The sequence below is a fragment of the Monodon monoceros genome, unplaced genomic scaffold (assembly GCF_005190385.1).
Source record: "Monodon monoceros isolate NGI ecotype Baffin Bay Population unplaced genomic scaffold, NGI_Narwhal_1 Super_Scaffold_15, whole genome shotgun sequence".
Lineage (NCBI taxonomy): Eukaryota > Metazoa > Chordata > Mammalia > Artiodactyla > Monodontidae > Monodon > Monodon monoceros.
Window position 1 is genome coordinate 66,805,509 of NW_021703771.1, and position 24,230 is coordinate 66,829,738.

The following is a 24,230-nucleotide window of genomic DNA, read 5'->3' on the forward strand; positions in this document are numbered from 1 at the left end:
AGGTTTGGAAGAAGGAAACAACTGGCATTAATTTTGTGGCTGAAAATGTTAGGGCCAGCAATTCTACAGCCCTCTTGGCCTTTCTTTCCTCGATATAAGATGATGACGGGCTTTGCCAGCTGAGTCTGTCAAGAATAGGTGTCAAAAATCCCTTAGCAGACTCTGCTTCCATTATCATTTTGTAGAACCATGTCCACATGGCCCTCCTTTAAATACAACGGAGACTGAGAAAGTTTCCCACCCTCAGGAGTGCAGGCGCATAAGAGAAAGGGGGTAGACATGGTTTGGGGTGAGCCAAACAGAGTGTCTTCATGCCAAGTCAGAGTTCAGGAGACCACCTTGTTTTCTTAACTGTTGACTTAAATAACTAGGTATTAAGAGGATGACTATCCAAAGCAAAGCAAAAAACAAAAACAAAAATCTATGTAAACATTGAGGAAGAAACTGAGGCCCAAGAAAATGAAGTGACTTTCTAAAGGCATTTGAGGAAGGCCCAGCTATGAAATCTGCAGAAGCCCAAACTTAGCCAGGAGGAGTCTTAGGTAAACAGGGCGTGATGATAAATCTCGTTCTTTCTTGTCTCTTCTCCTTTAAGCTGTTGGATTAAAGATCCTGTCATATTTTATGTGACCTGTGCCGGGTATTTTGGACTCATGTTTTTCCTGAATGTCGCCATGTTCATTGTGGTGATGGTGCAGATCTGCGGGAGGAATGGCAAAAGGAGCAGCCGGACGCTACGCGAGGAGGTTCTAAGGAACCTGCGCAGTGTGGTCAGCCTGACGTTTCTACTGGGCATGACGTGGGGGTTTGCTTTCTTTGCCTGGGGACCTTTGAATGTCCCTTTCATGTACCTTTTCTCCATCTTCAATTCTTTACAAGGTAAGATAAATGGTAACCGCACCATTTTCCCTTTCTAATTTTACCATATTCGCAAAGAGCTTCACTGTTGGACAGATGCCATGCTAAGTTTCTAAGTCACTATCCCAAGTGCTGAGCACAGGGTGGGTACTCGTGAAAAAGGCCTTGAATGGAAAGAAGAGGTAGAATGTCAGTTTGTTTATTTGTTTTCAGTGATATATATACCAAGCACCTAGAACTATGCCTGGAATATAGTAGGTGCTCAATAAATATATGTTGTTGCATGCGTGGATATAGGCAAGGAGGTGCCCAATGGGAAGTGTAAAGAGAGGCACAGATGAAGTTTGCTTTCTTTACAGTTTTGCTGAGTGTTGGTGTTCTCCATGGAACCATGTGGGTGTAGTGCTCTTGGCCAGACGAATCTTTAGACTCTGTGCAGGGACAGAGCAATTCACTTTGATTCCTTGGTTCCTTGGATTTCAGAAAAAATACCAACAATCTAGTTCAGAAATGCTTATTTTTTCATAAGATATGGCAGTCAATTCCACAATCTAACAAATGGCTTGCTCTGTTTAGAAATACAAGGCTTCCTTCAAGGAGCTTACTGTCATGCTTCAGATTCCGTAACACTTACCCTAGTGTACTGTAGGATGAATTTAACTTTAAAAAAAATTTTTTTATTGAAGTATAATTGATTTACAATGTTGTGCCTATCTCTGCTGCACAGCAAAGTGACTCAGTTATCCACATACAGACATTCTTTTTTTTAATATTCTTTTCCATTATGATTTATCCAAGAGATTGGATATACAGTAGGACCTTGTTATTTATCCATTCTAAATGTAATAGTTTGCATCTGCCACCCCCAAATTCCCAGTCCATCCCTCTCCCTCCCCACTCTCCCCTTTGGCAACCAAAAGTCTGATCCCTATGTCTGTGAGTCAGTTTCTGTTTTGTAGATAGGTTCATTTGTGTCGTGTTTTAAATTCCACGTATAGGTGATATCATATGGTTTTTGTCTTTCTCTTTCTGACTTACTTCACATAGTATGATAATCTCTAGTTGCATTCATGTTGCTAAAAATGGCATTATTTCGTTCTTTTTTATGGCTGAGTAGTATTCCATTGTGTATATGTGCCACATCTTCTTTATCCATTCCTCTGTTGATGGACATTTAGGTTGTTTCCATGTCTTGGCTATTGTGAATAATGCTGCTATGAACATAGGAGTGCATGTATCTTTTTGAATTATAGTTTTGTCCGGGTATATGCCCAGGAGTGGCATTGCTGGATCATATGGTAATTTTATTTTCATAAAATAAAATAAATAATTTTATTTATTTATTTTAATTATTATAAAATAAATAATTTTATTTATTTTTTTCTGAGGAACCTCCATACTGTTTTCCATAGTGGCTGCACCAACTTACATTCCCACCAACAGTGTAGGAGGGTTCCCTTTTAGGATGAATTTAACTTTTAAGCTTAAGTGAACATAAAGTATTTTTTTGAAAATTCAATAACATTCTATAAGACATTGGATATAGCCTGTGTTGTTGATGAAACCCCTTAATGTTGGAAGCACCATGAAGCCCACACTCCAGTAGGAATGAGGTGACAAAGTTTGGAATCTTTTTGAGCAGGGCAGTATTACTGGCTTACCTGAAGCTACTGGTCACACACTTGAAGGCGTCTAGGGAAGGAAGAGCTGACTAAAGTTGAACAAATCTGAGCTGGGATGGAAAGTGTGGAAATCAGGTTTGTGCTTCTCACCAGGAGAGATGCCTAGGTAGGAGCTCCCAACAGGTGTGTTCTAAGAAAAGTCTGTATTTACCTGCAGGAGCGTGTTTACTGCTCTGTATCGTACATATCTGTTTTGCTTCTCCTCCTACGTTTCCCACTAGCTCATGAGCTCCTGTAGAAAAACCTGTCACTTAGAAGGTGCTCAATAATTATTTGTTAAATCAGTAACTGGATTGGTGGATGAAGAAGGGAGGGGCTTTAGGGATGGCCTAAATTCAATCAGAGACTCCTCCAGCATAAATATGCATTAATTAGTTGAGCAAATTTTATTCAGATTCATTCTCCCATAACAGAGGAACTATGTAGGCTCATTATCTTTAGTGAATAAAATAATAAGCCTCAAGTACACCTCCAGAAGTTGGAAACTGAAGAGGTAGCATATGAATACCTCTGCACTGGGATCCACCTTTGTAAAGTGAGTTTTCCTCTTTTTAATCTCTTCTATCATACACAACATAAAAGTGCCTAGACAAATATTGACAAAAATGTCCATTAACATTAGAAAATTCCATGGTTTTATATTTCAGGATTGTATATGAAAGGCACATTAATCTGCCAGCCCAACCTTGTTTTTGCTTTTAGAATTTCCTGGCAGTTTCAGCAACCTTCAACTGTTACAGTTGTCTGTTCAGCTCTGTTTCCATTAATGAGAATCGGGGTGTTTTATTTTTCCCAGCGTAGGTCTTCTCTCAGGAGGGAAAAATGTTGTAAACCATCATAGAGTGAGTGTTCTTCATAAATCACTGACTTTTAAGGCTGATTTTAAATGATATAAATTCAGAGCAGATTTCTGCCCATCCAATGATATCAAAAACACCTCCTAAAAAGGAAATGTAAATTAAAAGACAGTGATACAGAGCACATGAGTCTAACAATTCCTTACTGGCCAACCTTGTACAGAAGCTTCAGAGGACACTATGGAAAGCCATTTAATGGTTTTTATTTGCATCATTTTCAGAACCGTCCATGAGAGACTTGGTTGTTAAAGGTATATGCTTTATTAAGAGAAGCATGTAGAATTTAGACAGTTTAAAGAAACAATTCGGTGAATGCATGTTGAACTTAGGCGAACTACGTTGTGTCGACTTCTTTCTAGTATTCTTTATTCCAGCAAAAAAACATGACCTGATCCCTTTGTCTCATGGAGCTTATATTGTAGTAGGAGAGACTAAGGTTAATCCAATATGTCACTGTGTAAAGTGTACATGGTGGTGTTGACAGCGCACATGACAGAAGACATGATGTCTAAGCCGAAATCTGAAGGATCAGTAAGAATTAACTAGGTGAAAGGTGGGAGTAGGAGTGAGGGAAAACTGTTTCAGGTAGAGCGCACTTCGTGTGCAAAAAATTTGCTGTAGTTGGTGATTATAGCGCATACTCAAGGCATTAAAAGAAAGACCATACAAGCTGAGAACCCAGAAAGAGCAGGAGAGTGACAGAGCAGTGGGTGTGACACAAAAGGGAGGCAAAGGCTAGACCAGGAGGCTCTCTGTTTTGATCTTCATAAGGGCAATTGGAAGTCCTTGAAAGGTTTTAGGCCTGTGGAATGATATGAGCAGATGTACATTTTGTAAAGATGGAGCTGGACATAATGTAGAGAATGGATTAGAGCAGCCCAATAGAGACTGTAGATGAGAGGCTATTGCAATGGTCCCGGTAAGGTAAGGTGTTTTAGACTATGGTGGGAATGGGGGAGCTAGAGATACATGAGCAGAGTCAAGAGAAATTTAGAAAGTGTGCCACTGCAAAACACTTATCATTGGCTTGGTCATTAAACTCTTATTTTTCTGCAGTGATTGGGATAAGAAAGCTTCATGTTAATGCGATATTGTAGTGAACTGAAGCCTGTCATTATAAGAATTAGCAATGGCTAAAGGTTTATAATGTAATGCAATATTCTGAAACCTACAACTATGCCAAAGTAAATTTTAATCTTCTCAGATTTGGCTTATAATTGAACATCTTAAAATCAGCAAGGTCACAAGTCACCCTGTAGTGTTACAGAGGTGGGACCTGTGAGGACAAGATGTGTTTGAGCAGTGGTGTCAGGGCACGTGTATCAGAGGAGTGGCTTTTGCTAACAGATTTCTTTTCACTTTTGTGTATGTCTTTAAAGATTTTGTTCAAAGATGTTAAAAATCCATTTTATCTTTCAGGATTCTTAGGAATACATGTATGTATGTATGTGTGTATGTACAAAGACATATACATGTATAACTATGTCAGTACTCATATATTTGTATAGCCTATATATTAAAGTTTATATATGTATTTTTATTTTAGATGATTTATTTTTGTTTATTTTCAATATGTATTTTTATTTTTATATGAATTTTTATTTTTTAGGTACACTTATAATTATACAATTTAATTCCAAAAAATCATGGTAACTGGATATGATAAAATTCTTATAGTCTGTGTGGCTCTAACTAAAATTTTACCTACTTGAATAAGCAAATGAAGTCACTCAAATCCAGGCTTAAACCAAGTTTATTATTTTCTAATTTTCCACCGTATATTGCTTTGTTCTTTTTTCTTACCTACTTCATTTGATTGTTATATATTAATCATTTCACTGAATTTTTAATTCTAAGATGAAAAGATAAACATACCTTCTCTTAACGAGGCACAATTATGTTTCTAACTCCTTTTACTACCTTTGCTGCTTTCCCAGGATGAAAGTGACAAATCATTTTATTAGAAATTTTAATTTTTTCTAAAGAATACAACTTGAGAAAATTATATGGTATACAAATTGCTATTCAAAAGAGAACAGATGTTTGATGAAAGTACATCATAATTCACATGCCTGAGAACATTAGCCTGTACTTCAAGAAATATAATGTAATTCATCCTAAAGAAGTAAAAGGCAATTCTCTGGTTGCTGAGAAGATCTTGGCCAGAGTCCTCTTGGGCATCTGTGTCCCTTGGCGATATTGATGTGTTTGCAGGATTGACTTATTGCTCTGAGATGCAGGCTGTACACACTGCTGCTTAGTATACAAACGATGAACAGCATCTCCGAATGTATATTGTTTTCATTACCGTACAAAAGTATTTGACATTTTCGATTAGATTAGGTTTCTCCAATATATAGAGAGGTTTAACTCTCTTGACAAGTTCATCAGGATCTAAAGTCTAGCCCCATACTGACAGCTTAATCTTCAACTTTAGTTTTCCATGCCCGTGAAACAATATTGATTGTTTTGGGGGTAATCAGCCCATCTTCTGTACGTATATATGACCGTGTAATACCATGCAGCATATGGTTGTGCAAACAGAAGCTGCAATGGCGAACACAGAAGGGTATCATCAGTCTACTCAGAGGTCATGTATGCCATTAATTCGTTCAGTAACATTAAGATACCCAGAGCAACAGAAATAACATATTTGCATAGTGCATTGCGGTTTACAAAGCCTTTCACACAACATCTGTGATCTAATTCTTGTAGCAAATCTGAAAAGTAGGTACCCAAGAAAAAGGGTATTCGCTCCAGTTTACAGATGAAGAAACAGGCTTAGAAGAGTTAATGACTTACCTAAGATCAGTGTAATATTTATAACATAGCATATATGAAAACAGAAAAGCACATTATTAGATGACAAAGCATGAGCAAAAAAAATAAATTACTGCCCTTTCAACTTTTTATTTCAAAGTTTCTAGGAAGTGAGTCTCTGTGTCCTTTTAAAAAAATTGTTAATAAATGTACATTTAATGAATAAATGGAAATTTACTCTCTTACCCTTATTCAGCAAAAACCATTTATAGAAATATATTTATATTATTATTTTAATCCTACTGGTAAACTAAGAAAATTAAATAAAATTATGGGTTAGGAGCCTCCTGACGGTTAAGCTGGGCCATAATCACATGTATAACACACACGGTGAATCGGCGCCAAGGTAAAGAGATGAACCACCTTTAAACCCGTTAGCATCTGAAATGGCATCATGTTGGCCGAGACATTACACACTGCAAGGAAATAAATTACTCATCTTTTGGCAGAGCATTTTGTGCCACAGAGAAATAATTTTCTAAAGGGCCCCTTGTCGAATGAAAGGAGGATTCAAGAGGTTGCCAGAGAGAGTCATAAACTCTAGAGATTCCCCAGCCCAGCAGCCAGCTGGCTACATCTGTGTGACAACAAAACAGATGAGCTGTTGGAAGATTTGGACTTAGGCTTGCTGGGAAGCTCAGAAGTTATCTAGATCGTTTTTGTCAAAGATCAGTTATCGAGACCATGTATCCTTTTTTGCCCAAACACCTTGTTTGATTAATTGTTGATTGATTCCATCTCACAGTCTGAGAAGTTATCTATATCTGCAGTCTTCCCCTTCATTGTGTTTCTGGATCTTTATTATCCAGGGTAAGAAAAATCAACTTAGGTCATTTGTCAGAATGTATTGATGATGAGCCTTGCTGAAAGCATCAATGGCCCTTAGCTGGTAAAGAACTCATTAGGAAATGAGCACCTAAGGCGTTTGTTTTGTTTTCCTTCACCAGACTTCTTGAAAGTGGTTTTGTAGACCAGTAAAAGGACGACAATACATGTTTCCCTGAATTTTGCAGTATAGCATTTATTTTCAAATCCAAGGGAAGCTGTTCCTGGGCAGTTTTTTAAAAACTTTTGATAATCGGGCTAGAGATCTGAGAACATCCTTTTGGCTACTTGTTTTACATTTGCTCCACATATTTCTGCCAAAACTCAACCTAAGAGAATGAATTCTATGTGGGAGCCAAATTCCTAGCCAAAATATTGAATGTAAGGATATCTTTATTTTTCCTAAATAAATAGTTAAATAGCTCTTGTAAAGACCAAGATTAAACACAAGCCCATACAGTCTGGATATAAAGCCAGTACTTTAGAAGGAAGCTTTTTTTTTTTTTCAAACCCACTACTTGACGAGATTTCTCAGAGTGTTTCTCACTCCACATTTAGAGGTTTAGAGCACCCTCTTGGGTGTCCCTTCTCCTTGTTTTTTGAGTCAGGCTTGGCCCCTGGTGTGCTTCTCTAGGAGGGCTTGGTGAGGTGGAATTCCTTATGTTTTCCTTCCTACCAGGACTCACAGACAGGCCCTCTTTCCCAGATGCCTGTAACGCCCTTCCTCCATCACAATGGAAAAGGCCGTTTATTTTAATTGAGAAAATTGCAAGATTTGCTGAGAATTAAGATATCTTGAATTCATATATTGGTCTAAGTTATTTTTAAAAGTGAGCAGAAACCTCTGGTTAGTGAAAGATGGAGGTTAAAGGAAGGCAAGGGATGAGCAGGTAGAGAACTGGTTAGGATCTGTTCATTTAAAGAAAGTTTAACTTTTTTTCTTGTTTTAGCATAAAATCTGGGTTTGTACGGGTAAGATAAAGAATCCAAGCAGTTATCAACCTGAAGAAACTATTGCTAAGGAACTGGCTTACATTCATCAGAGTGGTCATTTTCTGGGCTAAAATTCACCCCAAAAGGGCCATTGTGAAACTAGCACAAGCCTGTCAAGATGAAGCAGTGACTTTGCCTCTGATTTTTATCTTTTCAGTCATTTTAGCGTCCAACTTTTATGGGCAATGTTCCCTACTCCTTGGTCAGTTAAATAAAGCTGTAAGGCGCTATGAGGAGTAAAAACCAATTATTCTGGTTCCTGGTCACAGCTTTCCAGAAAACTAGAAGAGCATATTTTTCCAGGTGGTATGAAGAGCCTCTTTGAGGTGCGTGGGTTTATATAAAGATTCTCAAAGGGAAACATTTGACTGAAATGAGCATTGAAAGAGAGCAGAGCTGGGGATTAGAATCAAACAGATTCCCTTGGATGCCAATGTAAAACTCTTTAAAGTTTTGTGATTTTAAGTGCTGCTCTGGCACCAAAATCTGTAAGTAGATGGAAAAAAAAAAAAAAACCCTCAAGACTGAAGAGGGACTAGCCCTCTGTTTTTTCACTTTGGCCTCCAAGTGCCCTTGGCTCTCCTGCTGCATTTTCTACTCCTCCTTCTTGCAGTGTTCAGAATTTCTTTCCATACGGCATGTGTGCTCTTCCAGATGTGGATACCTTCCATGTTTCCCACAGCTGAACTCTAAGAGGGATATTTTGTCCTAAAATAATCTTGGGATAATATTTATTGCCAGACTGATTTAAATTCATGTGAAAAGGGCTAGTTACTACAAATAGTAAAATAACCTATTATGAGAATCCTATTCTAATTTAAAATGGAAACATACCTCACGGCTAAAGAATCTGCATAATACCTTGGAATTTTAAAATATATTTATTCCAGAGAATTCTAATTTCTCACGCCTATTATCTGCTTTTGTCCCATAGCATCACAACTCATAGTGGGAGACAGAGCATGTAAATGACTTCGATCAAATAATTTTAGAGGAGATGTATCAGATTTTAAATCTAATTTATATACGTGTCTCTTAAACTTAGTGGATGCCTGTATATTTACAGGTTGCTTAAAAGTAGGCAGTGTCATCTAATGCTATGTAATTATGATACAGAGCAGCACTGCACAATCTAAAAGATTGTTTTATTAAGTCAGTTTTTCTTAGCTTTAACCTACTCCCATGTGACTGTGGTCAGCATCAGAGCCTCAAAATAATTCACATCTTAATATCCCAGCAAGGCCAAAGGAGCAAATCCTAGAACTAGGTCTCTTCCAGTGTCCTCAAAACACCAGACTGTTTTTCCTCCGATATATATATGACATTTATAAAAACTTCTGAGTGTTAAGGGAAACAACATCTAGAAATTTTCAACTTCTGCCTCAGCTAAAAGAAAATCATTTGCTCAGTGTGGGACCCGAGAGCGAGTAATGCCAGGATTGATGCCTTAGAACCAAAGTCCTTAATTGGAGTTTATAATCTTTTACAGCTCTGATACGTGAGTTTGTTAAACAATTGTTTAAGAAACATGTGGTTAGCTATATTTTCAGCTGTAGGACAAAAATACCTCCAACAACAAATTCTGCAAATTCTGCCCCAGTTCACAAAAATAGAGTCAAGCCAAGGCAAAGGATTCCTTCTCCAACCACAGACTCCTTCATCTGTAACCTATGATGACGTCACCTCAAGCTTCCATGCCTTCTGCTCTCTTTACTCTGAAACTGCCACCACCTCTTAAAGACTTGAAAGATTCTCAAAGGGAAACCCATCCACATTTTATATATTCTTTGGGTATTCACACTACCCGTGTTACAGAACATGTGTGCTTATTAAAGGGATTTTCTGTGTTAGCAAGCAAGTTAGGGATTGGGGGTTTGTCCGTGAGGAAGGCTTTGAAAGGCAATCAGATTTAGTCAGAGTGTGAAGATGGGGTCCGAACCCAGTGTCTATCCTGTACTCCCTGGGAAGGTAGATCCACCTGCAGGTCCTGATTCTGAGGGGTTTTGAGTGTGGAGCAAAGTCTTTCTCCCACTCTGAGACCTGTCACGTCCGAGCTCCAGGCCAGGCTGCAAGTCGATTTCTTGTCTCCAGCTCTCCCTCCCCAACCTAGCTTCCCTCCTTGTCCACAGCACAGGGACTTTCAGGAGGGGTGTGTGTGGGTGTGTATTTTCTGATTGAATGAAATTTGATTCATATTTATTAGAGCTTTCTTTTAAAATTAGAACTCCCCTATCCTATCTGATATCATCTTAGACAAATAACTAGGTCACTAGGATATATTTTCTTCACTAATTATTTTATTACTAATAAAGTATTATTAGTAATATAATAATAAAATAAGTGTTTTACTTAAATAAATATGTATAAAATTATATAGTAATAATAATAAATAAAATGGTACTATTACTGATTACTAATACTACTTAGGTCATTGAATGCCTAATTTATACTTCTCAGAGGTAAATGTGTTTGAATTTCCCAGGAATTTTTTTTTTTTTTTTTTTGTGGTATGCGGGCCTCGCTCCGGACACACAGGCTCAGTGGCCATGGCTCACGGGCCCAGTCGCTCCGCGGCATGTGGGATCTTCCCAGACCGGGGCACGAACCCGCGTCCCCTGCATCGACAGGCGGACTCTCAACCACTGCGCCACCAGGGAAACCCCTCCCAGGAATGTTTTAATAGGCTAATTGTCTATTCGAAAGCAGTGAGCAAAATTTAGTATTTTCATAATGGCATTCCTCTATGAGTCAACATATGTAATGATTTTCAACCAGTAACTTCATTAGGAATTTATAGAGCACCTTCTAAGTAAGTGTAAGCCCCTACCCCTAAATACATTTAAGGCATTCAGATGTACATGTAAGTATTCAATTAACTCATGTAGAATAGATGAGCGATTAATCATGGTTACTATTCATTCATTCAACAAACATTTATGGAGTTCCCGCTTAGTTCCTGGCATCATTCTGGGAATGGCTAGTACAACACTGGATAGACAAACATCCCTGTGCTCTTGGAGCTTATTATTTACTAGCAAGAGACAGTTAAGCAAAGAAATAAATGAATAAATTAGGAATACAAGAATATCAGGTAATGATCTGTGCTATAGCGAAAATAGGTGTGTGCAAGGGTGTGATCTAAAACATAAAAAATAAAAATAAAAAGTTGATGTTGGCCTTTTTGAGGAGTTAACAATTGATCTGAGGCCTGAATGACAGGTAAGAACCTGTTAGGGAAAGCTTTAAAGGAAGAGCCTTCAAATTATTGGGCAGAAATGAGTTTGATGTGTTTCTTTGAGGGTAATGATGAAGAAGACTCCTATTTAGAATATCAGGGGTGTGAGATGCAACAAAATGGAGATACAGCCAAATGAAGATGTCCTGTAAGCAGTGTGGGTTGGAATCCTGGTGGTGGTGGTGGGGAGAGAAAGCAATGGGGGCACATATAAAAAGTAGTGTATGGTACTTATACAGCATGATTAGTACCTACTGGGACAGTGTAGCCGTAGAAAAGATGGAAATCCAGGGCTGAGTCATGGATGTGTCAGCCTTTAAAAGTAAAGCCGAGGGATGTGCTACAGAGACCAGGAAGCAAATTAAGAAGACGCCTAGGAGAAAGTGGTACCAAGAATGTATTTCAAAAATGAGAGAATGGTCAATTGTGTTGAATACTGTTCAGAGATCTAGTAAAACAGGAATGAAAACTGAGTTAGCGATAGGGAAGTCCCTGTGACCTTCACAAGAGCCGTTGTAGTGGCCTTGTAGCTGTGAATAGTAACCTATTTGGAGCAGGTTGAGAAGAAAAGAAATGAGAAAAGGTAGAGATGGCGAAAGTTAACCATTTCACGTTGTATTGAGAAAGGAAATGAAGAAGTGGAAGCTGGAAGAAGATTGGGGCTCAAAGGAGAAATTTTTTGTTCGATTACTTAAAAGAGAGTTACTAGAATATGCTTGTAAGTAATGGGAATAACCCAAGTATGGAGGAATAGAGGGAGAAATTGAGGCAGCAAAGGGAGAATAAAAAGGCAGAAGCAAATTCCTTGAAAAGTTAAAAGGGGTTGGCTCCCAAAGCACAAATGACACAATTAGTTTTTGATAGATGCAGGGAGTGACTAAATATGAAGACTACTTGACAATACAGAAATATTTCTGCATTAAAGTATTGAGAAACTAAAGCAGGCCAGGTGGAGCCACATGAATTTGCTGATTTGGGCCCATTTTTGACTTGTAAAAATGCCACTTTTCTATTGCCCAAACTTACAATAATATGCTTACATAAAATAGCTTAGAATATACAAGTTGAAATAGATGATGAGCTCATGGATGTTTTCAGTTTTCTCTTTTTTTCTAAATTTTGTGAAATGTTTTCACGTAATTTTAAAACAGATATAAGGGAAATATAAATGCCTCTTAAATTGAATGTTGCCTATTTCAGCTTAGTCTTTAGGTTAAGTCATAACGAATACCAAACAAAACAAAGACAGAATTAGATCCATGTAATCGTTCTAGTTTTATCTGATCCTCCGTGTTCTGTTCTAAAGGATTAAAACGTCTACTGCATACCTAAAGATTCCTTAGGATCTGTTTCTCAGTGATTCGGATGTAAAAAAAATTAAATTAAAATAAATCCATATGTTTTGTAAGGTTTATCTTTAAAAATGTGTCCTTTGGCCTAATTGTTTATATTTTCTTTCGTCCCAGGCTTATTTATATTTATCTTCCACTGTGCTATGAAGGAGAATGTTCAGAAGCAGTGGAGACGGCACCTCTGCTGTGGTCGATTTCGATTAGCAGACAACTCAGGTAAAGGAGCATGTTGGTGATCGTTTTTCTTACATCGGAGAGTAGTTAGAAACCTTTGTCATTTTGATTTTCTGTGGTCTGAGCAACCCAGTCCCAGTGGTAGCAAGTTGTAAAGGCAGTGTATATAAAGATGCTTAGTTGTAGTCTTAGATTATTAGGACTGCAAGAGATCTGAGGGCTCTAGGCCTGACCTTCCTATTTTGCAAAGGAGGAGCATGAATTCCAGACAGGTTAAGTGAGTTGCCCAAGGTTTCATGTCTAATTTAACAACTCATATATCCACTATACCATACATACCTTTCCATATTTTTGAAGTCTTTAATTACATTATTAGGCAAAGAGATCTTTCTCAATATAAAAAATCCCGGAAGAAGAATATTACTTTTTTTTTAACCACCAGTGGTTACTTCTCACCCTTAATATATTAAAGTATAATTTTAAACATAGGGTCAAAGTAAGAAACTTTTATGTTTCTTCAGGTTGTTCTTGTTGACATGTCAGTCTCTTGTGTGAGTCACTGCCAGGGTGTCAGAACGTCTAATGCTCTGGATCAGTTACTTAAATAATGTGGTGATGATTCTTCAGGGCAGAGTATATTCCCCCTAAAGCAGACTCATGGAGAGATGTCATTTCTTTCAGACTGGAGTAAGACAGCTACCAATATCATCAAGAAAAGTTCTGATAATCTAGGAAAATCTTTGTCCTCAAGCTCCATTGGCTCTAACTCAACCTACCTTACATCCAAGTCTAAATACAGCTCTACCACCTACTTCAAAAGGAATAGCCACACCGGTGAGTCATTCTGGCCATGGTAAAGATGTTCTCTGGGACATCTTTGTGAATATTTTGTCTCTTTTAAAAATATTACAACCAAAATTGAATCTATATTGCCAGAATATTATTAACTCTGAATGTTTTTGTAACTTCATTTGCTTTAAAACTTAATTTTCCTTAAAAGATATGGTATCTTGTTTTAAAAAGTTATGTGTTTTTATTTTAAAAATACAGAAATTGAATTGTAGATTATTTCAGCATAGTAGGAAAGTTACTTGGCAAGTTGGCATGGAAACAAAAAGAAATACCATCCAGCTTACATGTTACAGTTAAGACTTAAGTCCTTTGAAATATATACAAATGTAAAATCATAATGTTGTACACCTAAAACTAATATAATGATATATGTCAATTATTCCTCAGTCAAAAAAGAAAAAAATACCTAAGTCCTTAACCATTGGAAGAGTTATTGGCAATTGCTCTTCAAATCACTGACTAAGTATGAAATAGGGAGCATCATACTTGGAAGGTGATACAGGATGGTGAGAAACACCGTGTCTTTGTTCATCTACTGAATCTTCATGATATTTACAATGATCACACTTTCTGACACTGAGCATGTATATGAACAATCCTGAAGACAGTGTGCAAATACAGGCAGACCTTGGACATACTGTGAATTTGGTTTCAGACCACTATAATAAAGCGAGTATTGCAATAGAGTCACACAACGTTTTTGGTTTCCCAGTGCCTATAAAAATTATGTTTACACTATACTGCAGTCTATTAAGTGTACAATACAATTATGTCAAAAAATGTACACACCTTAATTTTAAAAAGTACTTTATTGCCAAAAAAAGTGCTTATCCCGTCATCTGACCACACAGGGTTGCCACAAAACTTCAATTTATGAAAACTATAATTTATAAAAAATATAAAGAAGATGTGGCACATATATACAATGGAATATTACTCAGCCATAAAAAGAAACGAAATTGAGTTATTTGTAGTGAGGTGGATGGACCTAGAGTCTGTCATACAGAGAGATTAAGTCAGAAAGAGAAAAACAGATACTGTATGCTAACACATATATATGGAATCTAAGAAAAGAAAAAAAAGATTCTGATGAACCTAGGGGCAGGACAGGAATAAAGACGCAGACGTAGAGAATGGACTCAAGGACACAGGGAGGGGGAAGGGTAAGCTGGGACGAAGTGAGAGAGTAGCATTGACATATATACACTATCAAATGTAAAATAGATAGCTAGTGGGAAGCAGCCACATAGCACAGGGAGATCAGCTCGGTGCTTTGTGACCACCTAGAGGGGTAGGATAGGGAGGGTGGGAGGGAGAGGCAAGAGGGAGGAGATATGGGGATATATGTATATGTATAACTGATTCACTTTGTTATACAGCAGAAACTAACACAACATTGTAAAGCAATTATACTCCAATACAGATGTTAAAAAAAACACTTTATGAAAGAAGGAAGCAAAAAACAAAACTGTAATCTCTATGAAGGACAACAAAGTGAAGTGAAATAAAATGACATAAGCCTGTGAAGACTATTTTGCAGTCCTTGATAGCCAGTGAGCAGTGTGAAAAGGTGTAATCCTTTAATAATTTCAATTGAAAATGGCAGAAATGCTCCTTTTAAGTACTAATTAAACCTTGAGCAATCAGCTCTCAACACTCAGCATCCAGCACTTTCCTAATTAAAGATGATTCTAAAAGGATAATGGAAATAAATTTTAAATTTTGTATTTGTTTAGCTAATTAATGTAGGCAAAGGCGAATGGCACCAAAAAGTTTCATATTTAGCTTTTTGCAAGCAGGGAGTGATTTGTGTAATGTGTCTATAAATTTTCACATTGCAAACATTTGAATTTCAAATGACCCGTATGTACATTTGAATCCTTCCTCATGTCCTTGCTTGTGCCACTAGGGTCCCCACTGCCTGGGATTCAAGATAGCACTGTGGAAAAAAAGTATGAATGTTTACTGAGGTTTTTAATTCCAAGGTTAAGTAAAGAAAGACCTGAAAACCTGGAGCAGCTTGGTACAGCAGCTTTTAAAGTTTCTTGGAGTCAGGGACATTCTGGGGAATTGAATAAAAGCTATGGACTCTCTTCCAGCCTTTGAATGCAGCCTTTGAGTCCTGCACACAAACAGTTTTGCCTAAAATTAAGAGGTCTGTGCACTCCTGCTCGAAACACCTGTGTAAGAAAATTAATAACAGGTATATAGTCTGAGATAGATAATTCTACCTAATTGGTAGTTCCCTGGCACAAAACATCTTGTACGGCTGACTCTTGAACAGCACAGGTTTGAACTGTACAGGTCCACTTAAACACAGACTTTTTTCAGTAGTAAAAACAACAAATAGTAGCACATGATCCGCAGTTGGCTGAATACGTGGATACAGAACTGTAGCTACAGAGGAACCTCAGACACAGAGGGTCAACTGTAAATTATACTCAGATTTTCAACTGTGCAGGAGGGTCAGTGCCCTTAACCCTTGCCATTGTTCAAGGCTCAACTGTACTTATAATAAGTGAACTTTTTACTTTATTTAATCAGCCTTAAAATCAGATACTCATTTTGTTTCCCCTTCTAAAATGCAAATACTTAATGTATTGTAAGTCAGCTGTGAATGAATAGGAATTAGACCAATTGAATTGTTTTCCTCTTAACACAGCTAATAGTTGGCCTAAAGAACCACTATTAAAAGGCGAAAGAAGATAACAAAGTACATAATTTGGAACAGAGGATATTTTGGAAGTATTAAAATATTTGGAAATAGTACGCATCATGGTGAAAACTGACTAGAAGATAAAATGAATTGCAGAAATGGGGGTACCTAAGGAAAACTTAACTATTTCAAAATCTTGTGTATTTTTTTTTTTAAGAATTCATTAATGTTTTTCTGTTTCTTTTAAAATCCTTGGGGTTAAATGAGTTTTTGTCAACAAGTATAAGGATGTAGTCAGCTGTATGACATTACTTCCACGGTATAATAAATTCTGGTTTCCAATCAGCTGACGTACAAACGGTCTTCCGCGAGCTAGCCAGTTCTCAGTGAAACTGCTGATGTTCTTGGGTCACTCAGGGTGTGCAAAAAGTCACTGCATAGCATCATGGATATCTAGATGGTTTATTTCTTGGCATTGATTCATATGTTTATGGTGTAGATAATGTCTTCTAAGAGCATTCCTTCAACAAAAGTGGATCATTCAGGTAAACTTTTATTACTTCTTTGAATGCATGAATTTTTTGCAAGGTAGTAAGAGAATATTTGCATGGATTAAACTAAGACTCTTGCCGCACCAGCAAAGTTGCTTGTTCTTTACAATACTTCTCAGCTAGCACAAGGAAATTCCTGCATTGAGCTGGAATTTCTGAAATTTCAAATGGTCCTGTGCTGTGCTGGCTCTTCTCTGCATGGGGGTGTCTGCAAGCCGCTCCTTCTAGGAAATGTACCATGCTCTGGAGTTAGTGGGTCACATTATCAGGTAAAATAATGGAAAAAAAAAAAAAAAGCAGTACTTGAGAGGTTTGTAATAGAACAGAGTGAAATTCTTTACTTTTTCACTGCTCTTATGAATTACTGGATATGTCACAGTACATTCACAGAAGTCATAAAAGAGAAATTGTCGATTCCAAGCCTGCTTTTCGAGGACTTTTGTCTGCTTGAAATTTAAGCATAGGTGAAATAATAGTCCATTTCCCTAGCCCCTGGTTTTCAGACTTGCAGCCATAATCAAAATCTATATTATCCACAATGTAATAGCTACCCAGAGGACTGGGAATAGCATATATATTGAAATACAAATCTTGCTCAGAATTTTACCTTCTTAGACGGTGAAGACCCAGAAAATTGGGTCACGTATTTGGAATGGAGCTGGTCAAAATCTCTAAAAGGAATGTGACCCTGGAAGTTGTCAGCGAAGCAGAGTGATTGTATCCTTGAAGTTTCTTTGAGGATGTGTGGCTTTCTAAAAACATCAAGTACAAATTGTTCATTATTGAGATTTAAGTCAATAGAAAAATTCCCAACAGAAAACCAATGGCTAGTGAACGTATGAACTGAAGGAAAGCACAGAATCAATCAGCTTGCTGAGAGCCGAATGGGGAGGGGGCCTTATAAAATGACTCCCTGAGCTTTTTTCTCACCAATCCTGGGACATAATCATTCCACCATGCTTCGGTCTGCCCACTCTTCCCAAAGGCCATCTGTTCTCTCTTGCTTCCTTTAGTGGGATAGACACTCCATTTTCTATTTTAGCCTTCATTTTATTTAGTGTCTGCTCCAACACCAAGACCACACTTGAACAATTTGAGCCGTTTCCAAAGACAACAGATAAAATGATGATGGCTTTTACCAATTATTGAGGATTTTTAATGTTATGTCACTTACTGGGTCAAACTTACTCAAAATATAAAACACCTAGAGTGAACATTCCAATTTTTCAGCCATGATTCCTAGAAGCAGGCTTTCATGATAGAGTTTTTGCCTCTTCCACAGTGAATAGAAAAGATACAACTGTAGGGAACTGAGGACTTTGTAGAAGGTCATTTGCTCTTTCATTGATGTGAAATCTCTGTAGTTAATTTTAAGACAGCATTTTTCTCCAAAATGTGGAAAGCAGATACCTACAAGATACATGAAGACAGCCATATGTATTTGTAGATACTAGTGCTTAGCTGAGTTTCAGGGCACTAGCTGTACCACTTTTAGAAAGCTTTGGGTCTAGGAAAATAATGTTTAAATATGTGGTATCGGGAAATTCAGAACAGAAATATATTTAGCAGTCCTTTATTGCTATCAGTTGCTCTGATATTAGTGCTGCCAGCAATAACATCATTCTGAAACTGTAGCATAGTTAAAGAAAATATATACTTAAAATATTTCTGATAAAGATAATTTTGATTTTTATAATTTAAAAATAATTAATAAAAGATACCTTTTTTCTATATTGCAATCATTTCACGGGTTTTTTTCCATGAGAAAAAGTGTTCAAAATAGCCTTTATGTTTTTTTATTCACTTATCTTTTCCAAAATTCTTTAAATTATATTTTATTAAAAATTGTATTATGAAAAGGGTCAAACATATGAAAAATAGAGAGGATAATATAATGAATCTCCTTGTTCATATCAACTCATAGCCACCTACCCATTTTCCCCTCCGTGTATTATTTTGAAAACACATCATAGACATCATATCATTTCTTCCACAGATATTTCAGCACCTTTTAATTCATTTGTTATATAATCTGTTACTACGTTGTTTGATTGATTTGCCACGTATATTTTTGCAGCAACTTTCTGATTATTCTATTCACTGGCTCTTTGAAAAATACCACTTACAAGAATATTTCTTAAAACAACTCCCAACACAAATTACTAGAAGGCACATTAACATTCTTTCATATGCAAGGATGCACTTTGAAGATGAAAAACATGACATTTTAGTGCTGCCTATTACCTAAGCTAAGAGAGAACCAGAGCTTCATTTCCTTTGTGATCTTCTTTAATGTGCAAAATAGAGCGTCCAGAACGGTAGCCCTTAGGCATGTCACCAGCTCATCTTGCAGCCTCATTTCTTGTATCATTTCTTGCAGACAATGCTTCCATGGACAAGCCCTCATCAAAACTGACCCATGCTGATGGAGAACAAACATCAATCATCCCTGTCCATCAGGTCATTGATAAGGTCAAGGTTTATTGCAATGCTCATTCAGATAATTTCTATAAAAATATTATCATGTCAGACACCTTCAGCCACAGCACAAAGTTTTAATATCTTTAATATAAGGAAGAGACATCAGTCTGCAGCAACGTGAAGATGTGCAAGCTGTGAAAACTCTTGACTAGCAGATGTAAACGTGGTATTACCTAGGTAACTGCATATATATGAAGAATGTGTTTTGTGAAGAAGGCTTTTGTGAAATTCAAAATCTGTCTTTTCAGTGTATTTCTTCCATGGGGGAGTTTCCACCATCACTAAACTTCAGTACTAAGAGCAGCACGACTCAGCAGCCACAGGGGATAGGATTTGTTTAACTATATGATTGAATGGATCAATCAGAACTTGGGCTGTGGGGTGGAATATTAAAATTAGAGGGCAAGGGACAGGCTGAGCTTGGGACAAGCCCTAGTTTAGAGCTTATTCACACCCCACATAATAATTAGATTTGGATATGGCCATTTGCTCCATCATCTTTCTCTACAATCAAAAGCATACTAATATTTATAACTATCTTGGATGCCTACAGGTCCCATCTCAGTGCTGGTTTCTATGAATGCATTAGCCTTTCCTCTTTTTTAATGAAATTTCAACCACAGATACAAAAGAGTATTTAATGTCTGACTCAAAGTTTAGAAAGGAATTTTTTCTTATTATCTCAGATGTTTAACCCTGAAGACCACAACATGCTTAAGAAAGAAAGAATTCCCCAAATTTTGACCTAGTTAATAAGAGGCCATGTTATTTCACTTATCCTATTCAAGACACAAGGCTTAAGCATCATCATTAATTATAATCTAGTCCTATACATTTGAATCAAGTTTAGTGTTGATGTTCCATTAGAGTGGAGCTCCCAGGAGCTGAAGAATGACCCTCTCACACCTCTGCTTTTGCTGCTCTACTGTACATTGAGCTGCGGGCTCATGGGAGGAATGCGGATTTCCATTAGGCATGCCATGTACAGTAGTCTCTCCCTTTTGGGAAAAACAACCATTGAGACTCTATGGTCTCGTCTTTGCTCCAGAGACTTTTTAAGACATTTCCATTTGCACAAATGAAAAGCCTCTTACTTCCTCTTTCCAGAGTTTTGTTCCAAAGAATATAAACTGAGACTTACGTGGGTGACTTATCATAATCAAAATAATTTATAATTGTGTGGGTCTACACTTGCCAGTCTGCAAACTATTTGTACATAAGTCCTCTGATTATAAGAGCCAGAGGAGGTCTGGCAGGACAGATGGGGTGTTATTTATGGATTAGGTTTCTGCACATAAGCCATGCATAATATTAAGCAGCTTAACCTAACTGTCAAACTATCCTGAGGAATATGTTTGCTAGTGAATGTGTAAGAGACCACATTTTAATTGTTCTTAAATGACGGACTCGTATCCAGTTTCTTAGAAATTGGTCTCAGTACATGCTGTACCTTTACATTTGCTCTGGGTTATCTGAGATGTTTCAGGTTCTGAGAGGTGGCAGCCTAAGTGATGAGAAGATGAAACATTCTGGCAGAACCAAACTGCTTAAAGGCAGAAACCAGACTGAGCACCTGGGGACCTTTCTCTCTGTGCAGGAAGCAGGTAGCTCTCAGTCTGAAACACAGGAAAGCTTTCAGGCTATGCAGCAAACAAGGGGCCTCTCAGCTTTTGCTGATCTTCAATCACGAAGCTTTTGGCCAGACTTAAATGGATGATAATGGGTTTTCATACTGTTCCATTTTGTAGCATCCTGAAACACTGTTCTGGAAGACAGGAGCGTTGCCCAGCTTGGCCTTCACAGGGGAGGGGTGTAGGTAGTAGGAAAGGATAGTAAATCTAAGGTCACCAAGACCCTACAGTAGAGCCATGTCCTTTTCTCTAGGCATCTATATTAACAGGCTGCTTATTTGGGCAGAGGTTACATCTAGGTGAAAATTAACCTGAAATAGTCACTGAATCTTCATATACTTTCCCCCAAGCCTTAGAGATGGTAGAATTTAATTAGCTTTCGACTGTGAGATTTCTACCCAAAGTGCTTATTCAGTTAAAAGTAATTAAGAGATAGCTTTAAAAATAGCTTTGATTTCTACTTGTATTCATCCAGCTCTGGGAAAACTTTTTTTTTCTTTTTTTCAAATTTGACAACAATATCAGCTCCACTTTATAAATTTCCAGTAATCAGGTAAGGAAAGAAACAATGGATAAACAGCTGAATAGAAACATTTGCGAGTGGACTTAAAAGACTGAGTCAAATTCTACCCTCAGTTCTGCGCATGTAGTGCTCACTTTCATCTAGCCCCGCATCAGAGCAGAAACACAGGAATTTAGCTGTGGAGCCAAAATTTAGTTTAGCTTAACTTTGAGAATAATATCAATTTAGACTCTCTGGGGTATTTTTGGTTGTTTTTTATTTTCTTCTTTTTCCTTTTTTTTAACATTATGTTAGAGTCAGTCTAAGATCCTGAGATATTTTCCATTGCTGTCACGATGACTTGCATTGTAAAGCTTTTATTTGTTCAATGTTGACGTAGACTCTTTTGTATATATTTATTTATTTGTGTTTATAAATGTGAGCTTGTTTTATATCTTACATTTATATTGCCTGGCTTTGTTCTTTTAATTAACTTTTTATCAGAGAGACTGTATATATTTTTTTCTAAATACTTTGTGAGGTAGTTTTCTGTAGCAGCATCTCTGAATTTGATGAATTAAAAAGTGACTGTGAGTGCAAATTAGAATTAGTAGTAAGAAGCTACTATACCTGATTTGCCATTTTACTTAAATAGAAAATGTTTTTCAAATAAATACTTACGTTGTTTGTGATCCAAATTGTTCAATTCCTTTATGAGTGAATGTTTTTATTTCTGACTCTTAAATAGGAAAAGATTATTTGACAACTGGAAAATAACCTGGCAGCAATTAAGCTAGTGACATGGGGCTACTTTGCCAAAACACTAAAAATGAATATTTTAGAAAGATTCGGTTCACTGGGGATTAATGCATTTTGAAGTTCTTAGATTTTCTTAAGATGACTGATGCAAAGCCAAGCTCTGTGGCAAATTAAAAGTAATGTAGGTTTCCTTTTTGGGAAGTCTTCAGCATCTTGAAAGGGAAACAAATCAATAATACTACATAGAAGTTAGGTCATGGGATATTTTTTTTCACATTTATAGGAGGCTTAGAAAATGACAGAATTTAGCCAACTTGACTTGCATGAGTAGAACAGAGCCTCCTCCCTTCCTTTTGCTGTGATTAGTTAGGATAACTCTCTTCTGCAGAGAGCCAAGGCCCACTCTGGCTCACGGCCCTACCCAGTGCTAAGCTGTGAGGCTTGTTGGCTGGTCACTGCTCACTCAGGTCTTCTGAGCCAACATTCACAACTCCTGGCCAAGCCGTGTTAGGAAAACAGGCAAACGTTTGCTGAAGCTTCATTTGCAGTTACATACAGCAGGTTAAAGCTGAGGGAGGAGCAGTGAGAAGGAGGTGGGAAACACTTATTTGATTTGCAGGCTGACCTGTGTTTGTAGTAGTTTGAAATCTGAAGGAATTGGGCTTTGTAAATACCGTGTTTTGGAAGAATGCCCGTGTTTCCAGTCGAGTAACATTCTATTTTTCTTGTATAGAAGCACTAAATCTCTCTCCCTCTTTCTGTCCCCCTCCCTCCCTTTCTCTGTCTACCTCCCCCCAACTTTCCTGCTTTTCTCACTTCTTCCCTTTCTCTCTTCCTTCCCTCCCTCTTCATATCGAGGAAGAATACTTAACCGTTTTCTTTTTATGCTTCCCTAGAGAAAAAATAAGAATAAATGTGAAGGTGCAAGGGTGAGGATGATGAGAATTACAGGGACAGGGTTAGCCCTGGCACAGAGAAGAGGCATAGCTTTCTTCTGAGTTTGAAGGACAGGTTATGAGACGAGCAAGGAGGTATAGAGGGGCTTATAGTGAGGCAGTGTTGAGTTTCCTGATTTTTATCAATTAAAATAATTAGAGGCTCATTTCACAAGTTGGGTATTGTAAGGGCGGTAGTATCAGGATGGGGATATGAATAAAATTAAAATTTGAAACAACCTTACGGGGAATGCAAATCCTTGGCTAAATTAATTCAAATAAGCTGGTAAATGACGTTTGCCCTTAGAGTAGCTTTTGCAAGTACATTCTCCAAATCATCTTATTAAAATTTTTTATTTGGTGTGTTTTGAAAAACTAGTTTATTTCAAGTTCATAACCAAACATTTAATATTCTAAAGTCTCAAACCTTATTGATTTATCTTAAACATTTGAGAATAATTGGATGACAAATAATTGCACACTTACCCCACAATCTTTTTAATCTTTTAAGTTACATCTTCTGGTTGGCTTATTTTCATCATGAATTAATTTAAATGATTTTTATAAATTCAGGATATCAGTGAGAATAGAACATTTGATATTCACATTAAATATAATTTAATATTGATATATATATATAGTCACACCGTGTGAGAAAATAACACAATAATAGCAAAATAAAGTGTTTAAGTACTCTAGGAACAAAAGAAAGATCTCCAGAGCACCACTGTATTTTCCTCCTTCATCGTCCTAAAGTTCAATCAATCAACCAAGGATATTAAGTGACGACAACCCTGTAACCTTCCTACGAGGAGTTCACTGGCCTGAACTGACAGATCTGACACATTTGAAACTATTTTAACTAAAAAAAATCAGTTTATCTGTAAAGCTCTGAAATGTAATCATTACTGCCAAATTAGAGCTAATACATTGTCTCCCATAACACTGTTAAGAGCAATAAATAGTAAGTGCCTGCAATGTCTAGCACACTTTAACGTGACACGTTATACTGTATCTTTGGTTTTTTAATTTTCATCTGTGTGACTCTTCCACTGAATGACATTAAT

At 37.2% G+C, this 24,230-nt stretch overlaps 1 protein-coding gene across 5 annotated transcripts in view; it reads left to right on the top strand.

The window, feature by feature from the left end:
* Positions 1 to 22,160, top strand: part of ADGRG6 (adhesion G protein-coupled receptor G6) — a 136,456-nt gene extending 114,296 nt beyond the window's left edge. For 3 of the 5 annotated variants that reach the window (XM_029223787.1, XM_029223783.1, XM_029223784.1), the window contains 4 exons: positions 596 to 879; positions 12,737 to 12,838; positions 13,478 to 13,630; positions 19,236 to 22,160. In XM_029223787.1, the coding sequence (XP_029079620.1) occupies positions 596 to 879; positions 12,737 to 12,838; positions 13,478 to 13,630; positions 19,236 to 19,414 (718 nt within the window). In that variant the 3' untranslated portion in view covers positions 19,415 to 22,160. Of the gene's footprint in view, positions 1 to 595; positions 880 to 12,736; positions 12,839 to 13,477; positions 13,631 to 16,803; positions 17,169 to 19,235 lie in introns of those variants that run through there. The other 2 variants (XM_029223785.1, XM_029223786.1) reach the window with 2 other exon arrangements.
* The last annotated feature ends 2,070 nt before the right edge of the window (positions 22,161 to 24,230 follow it).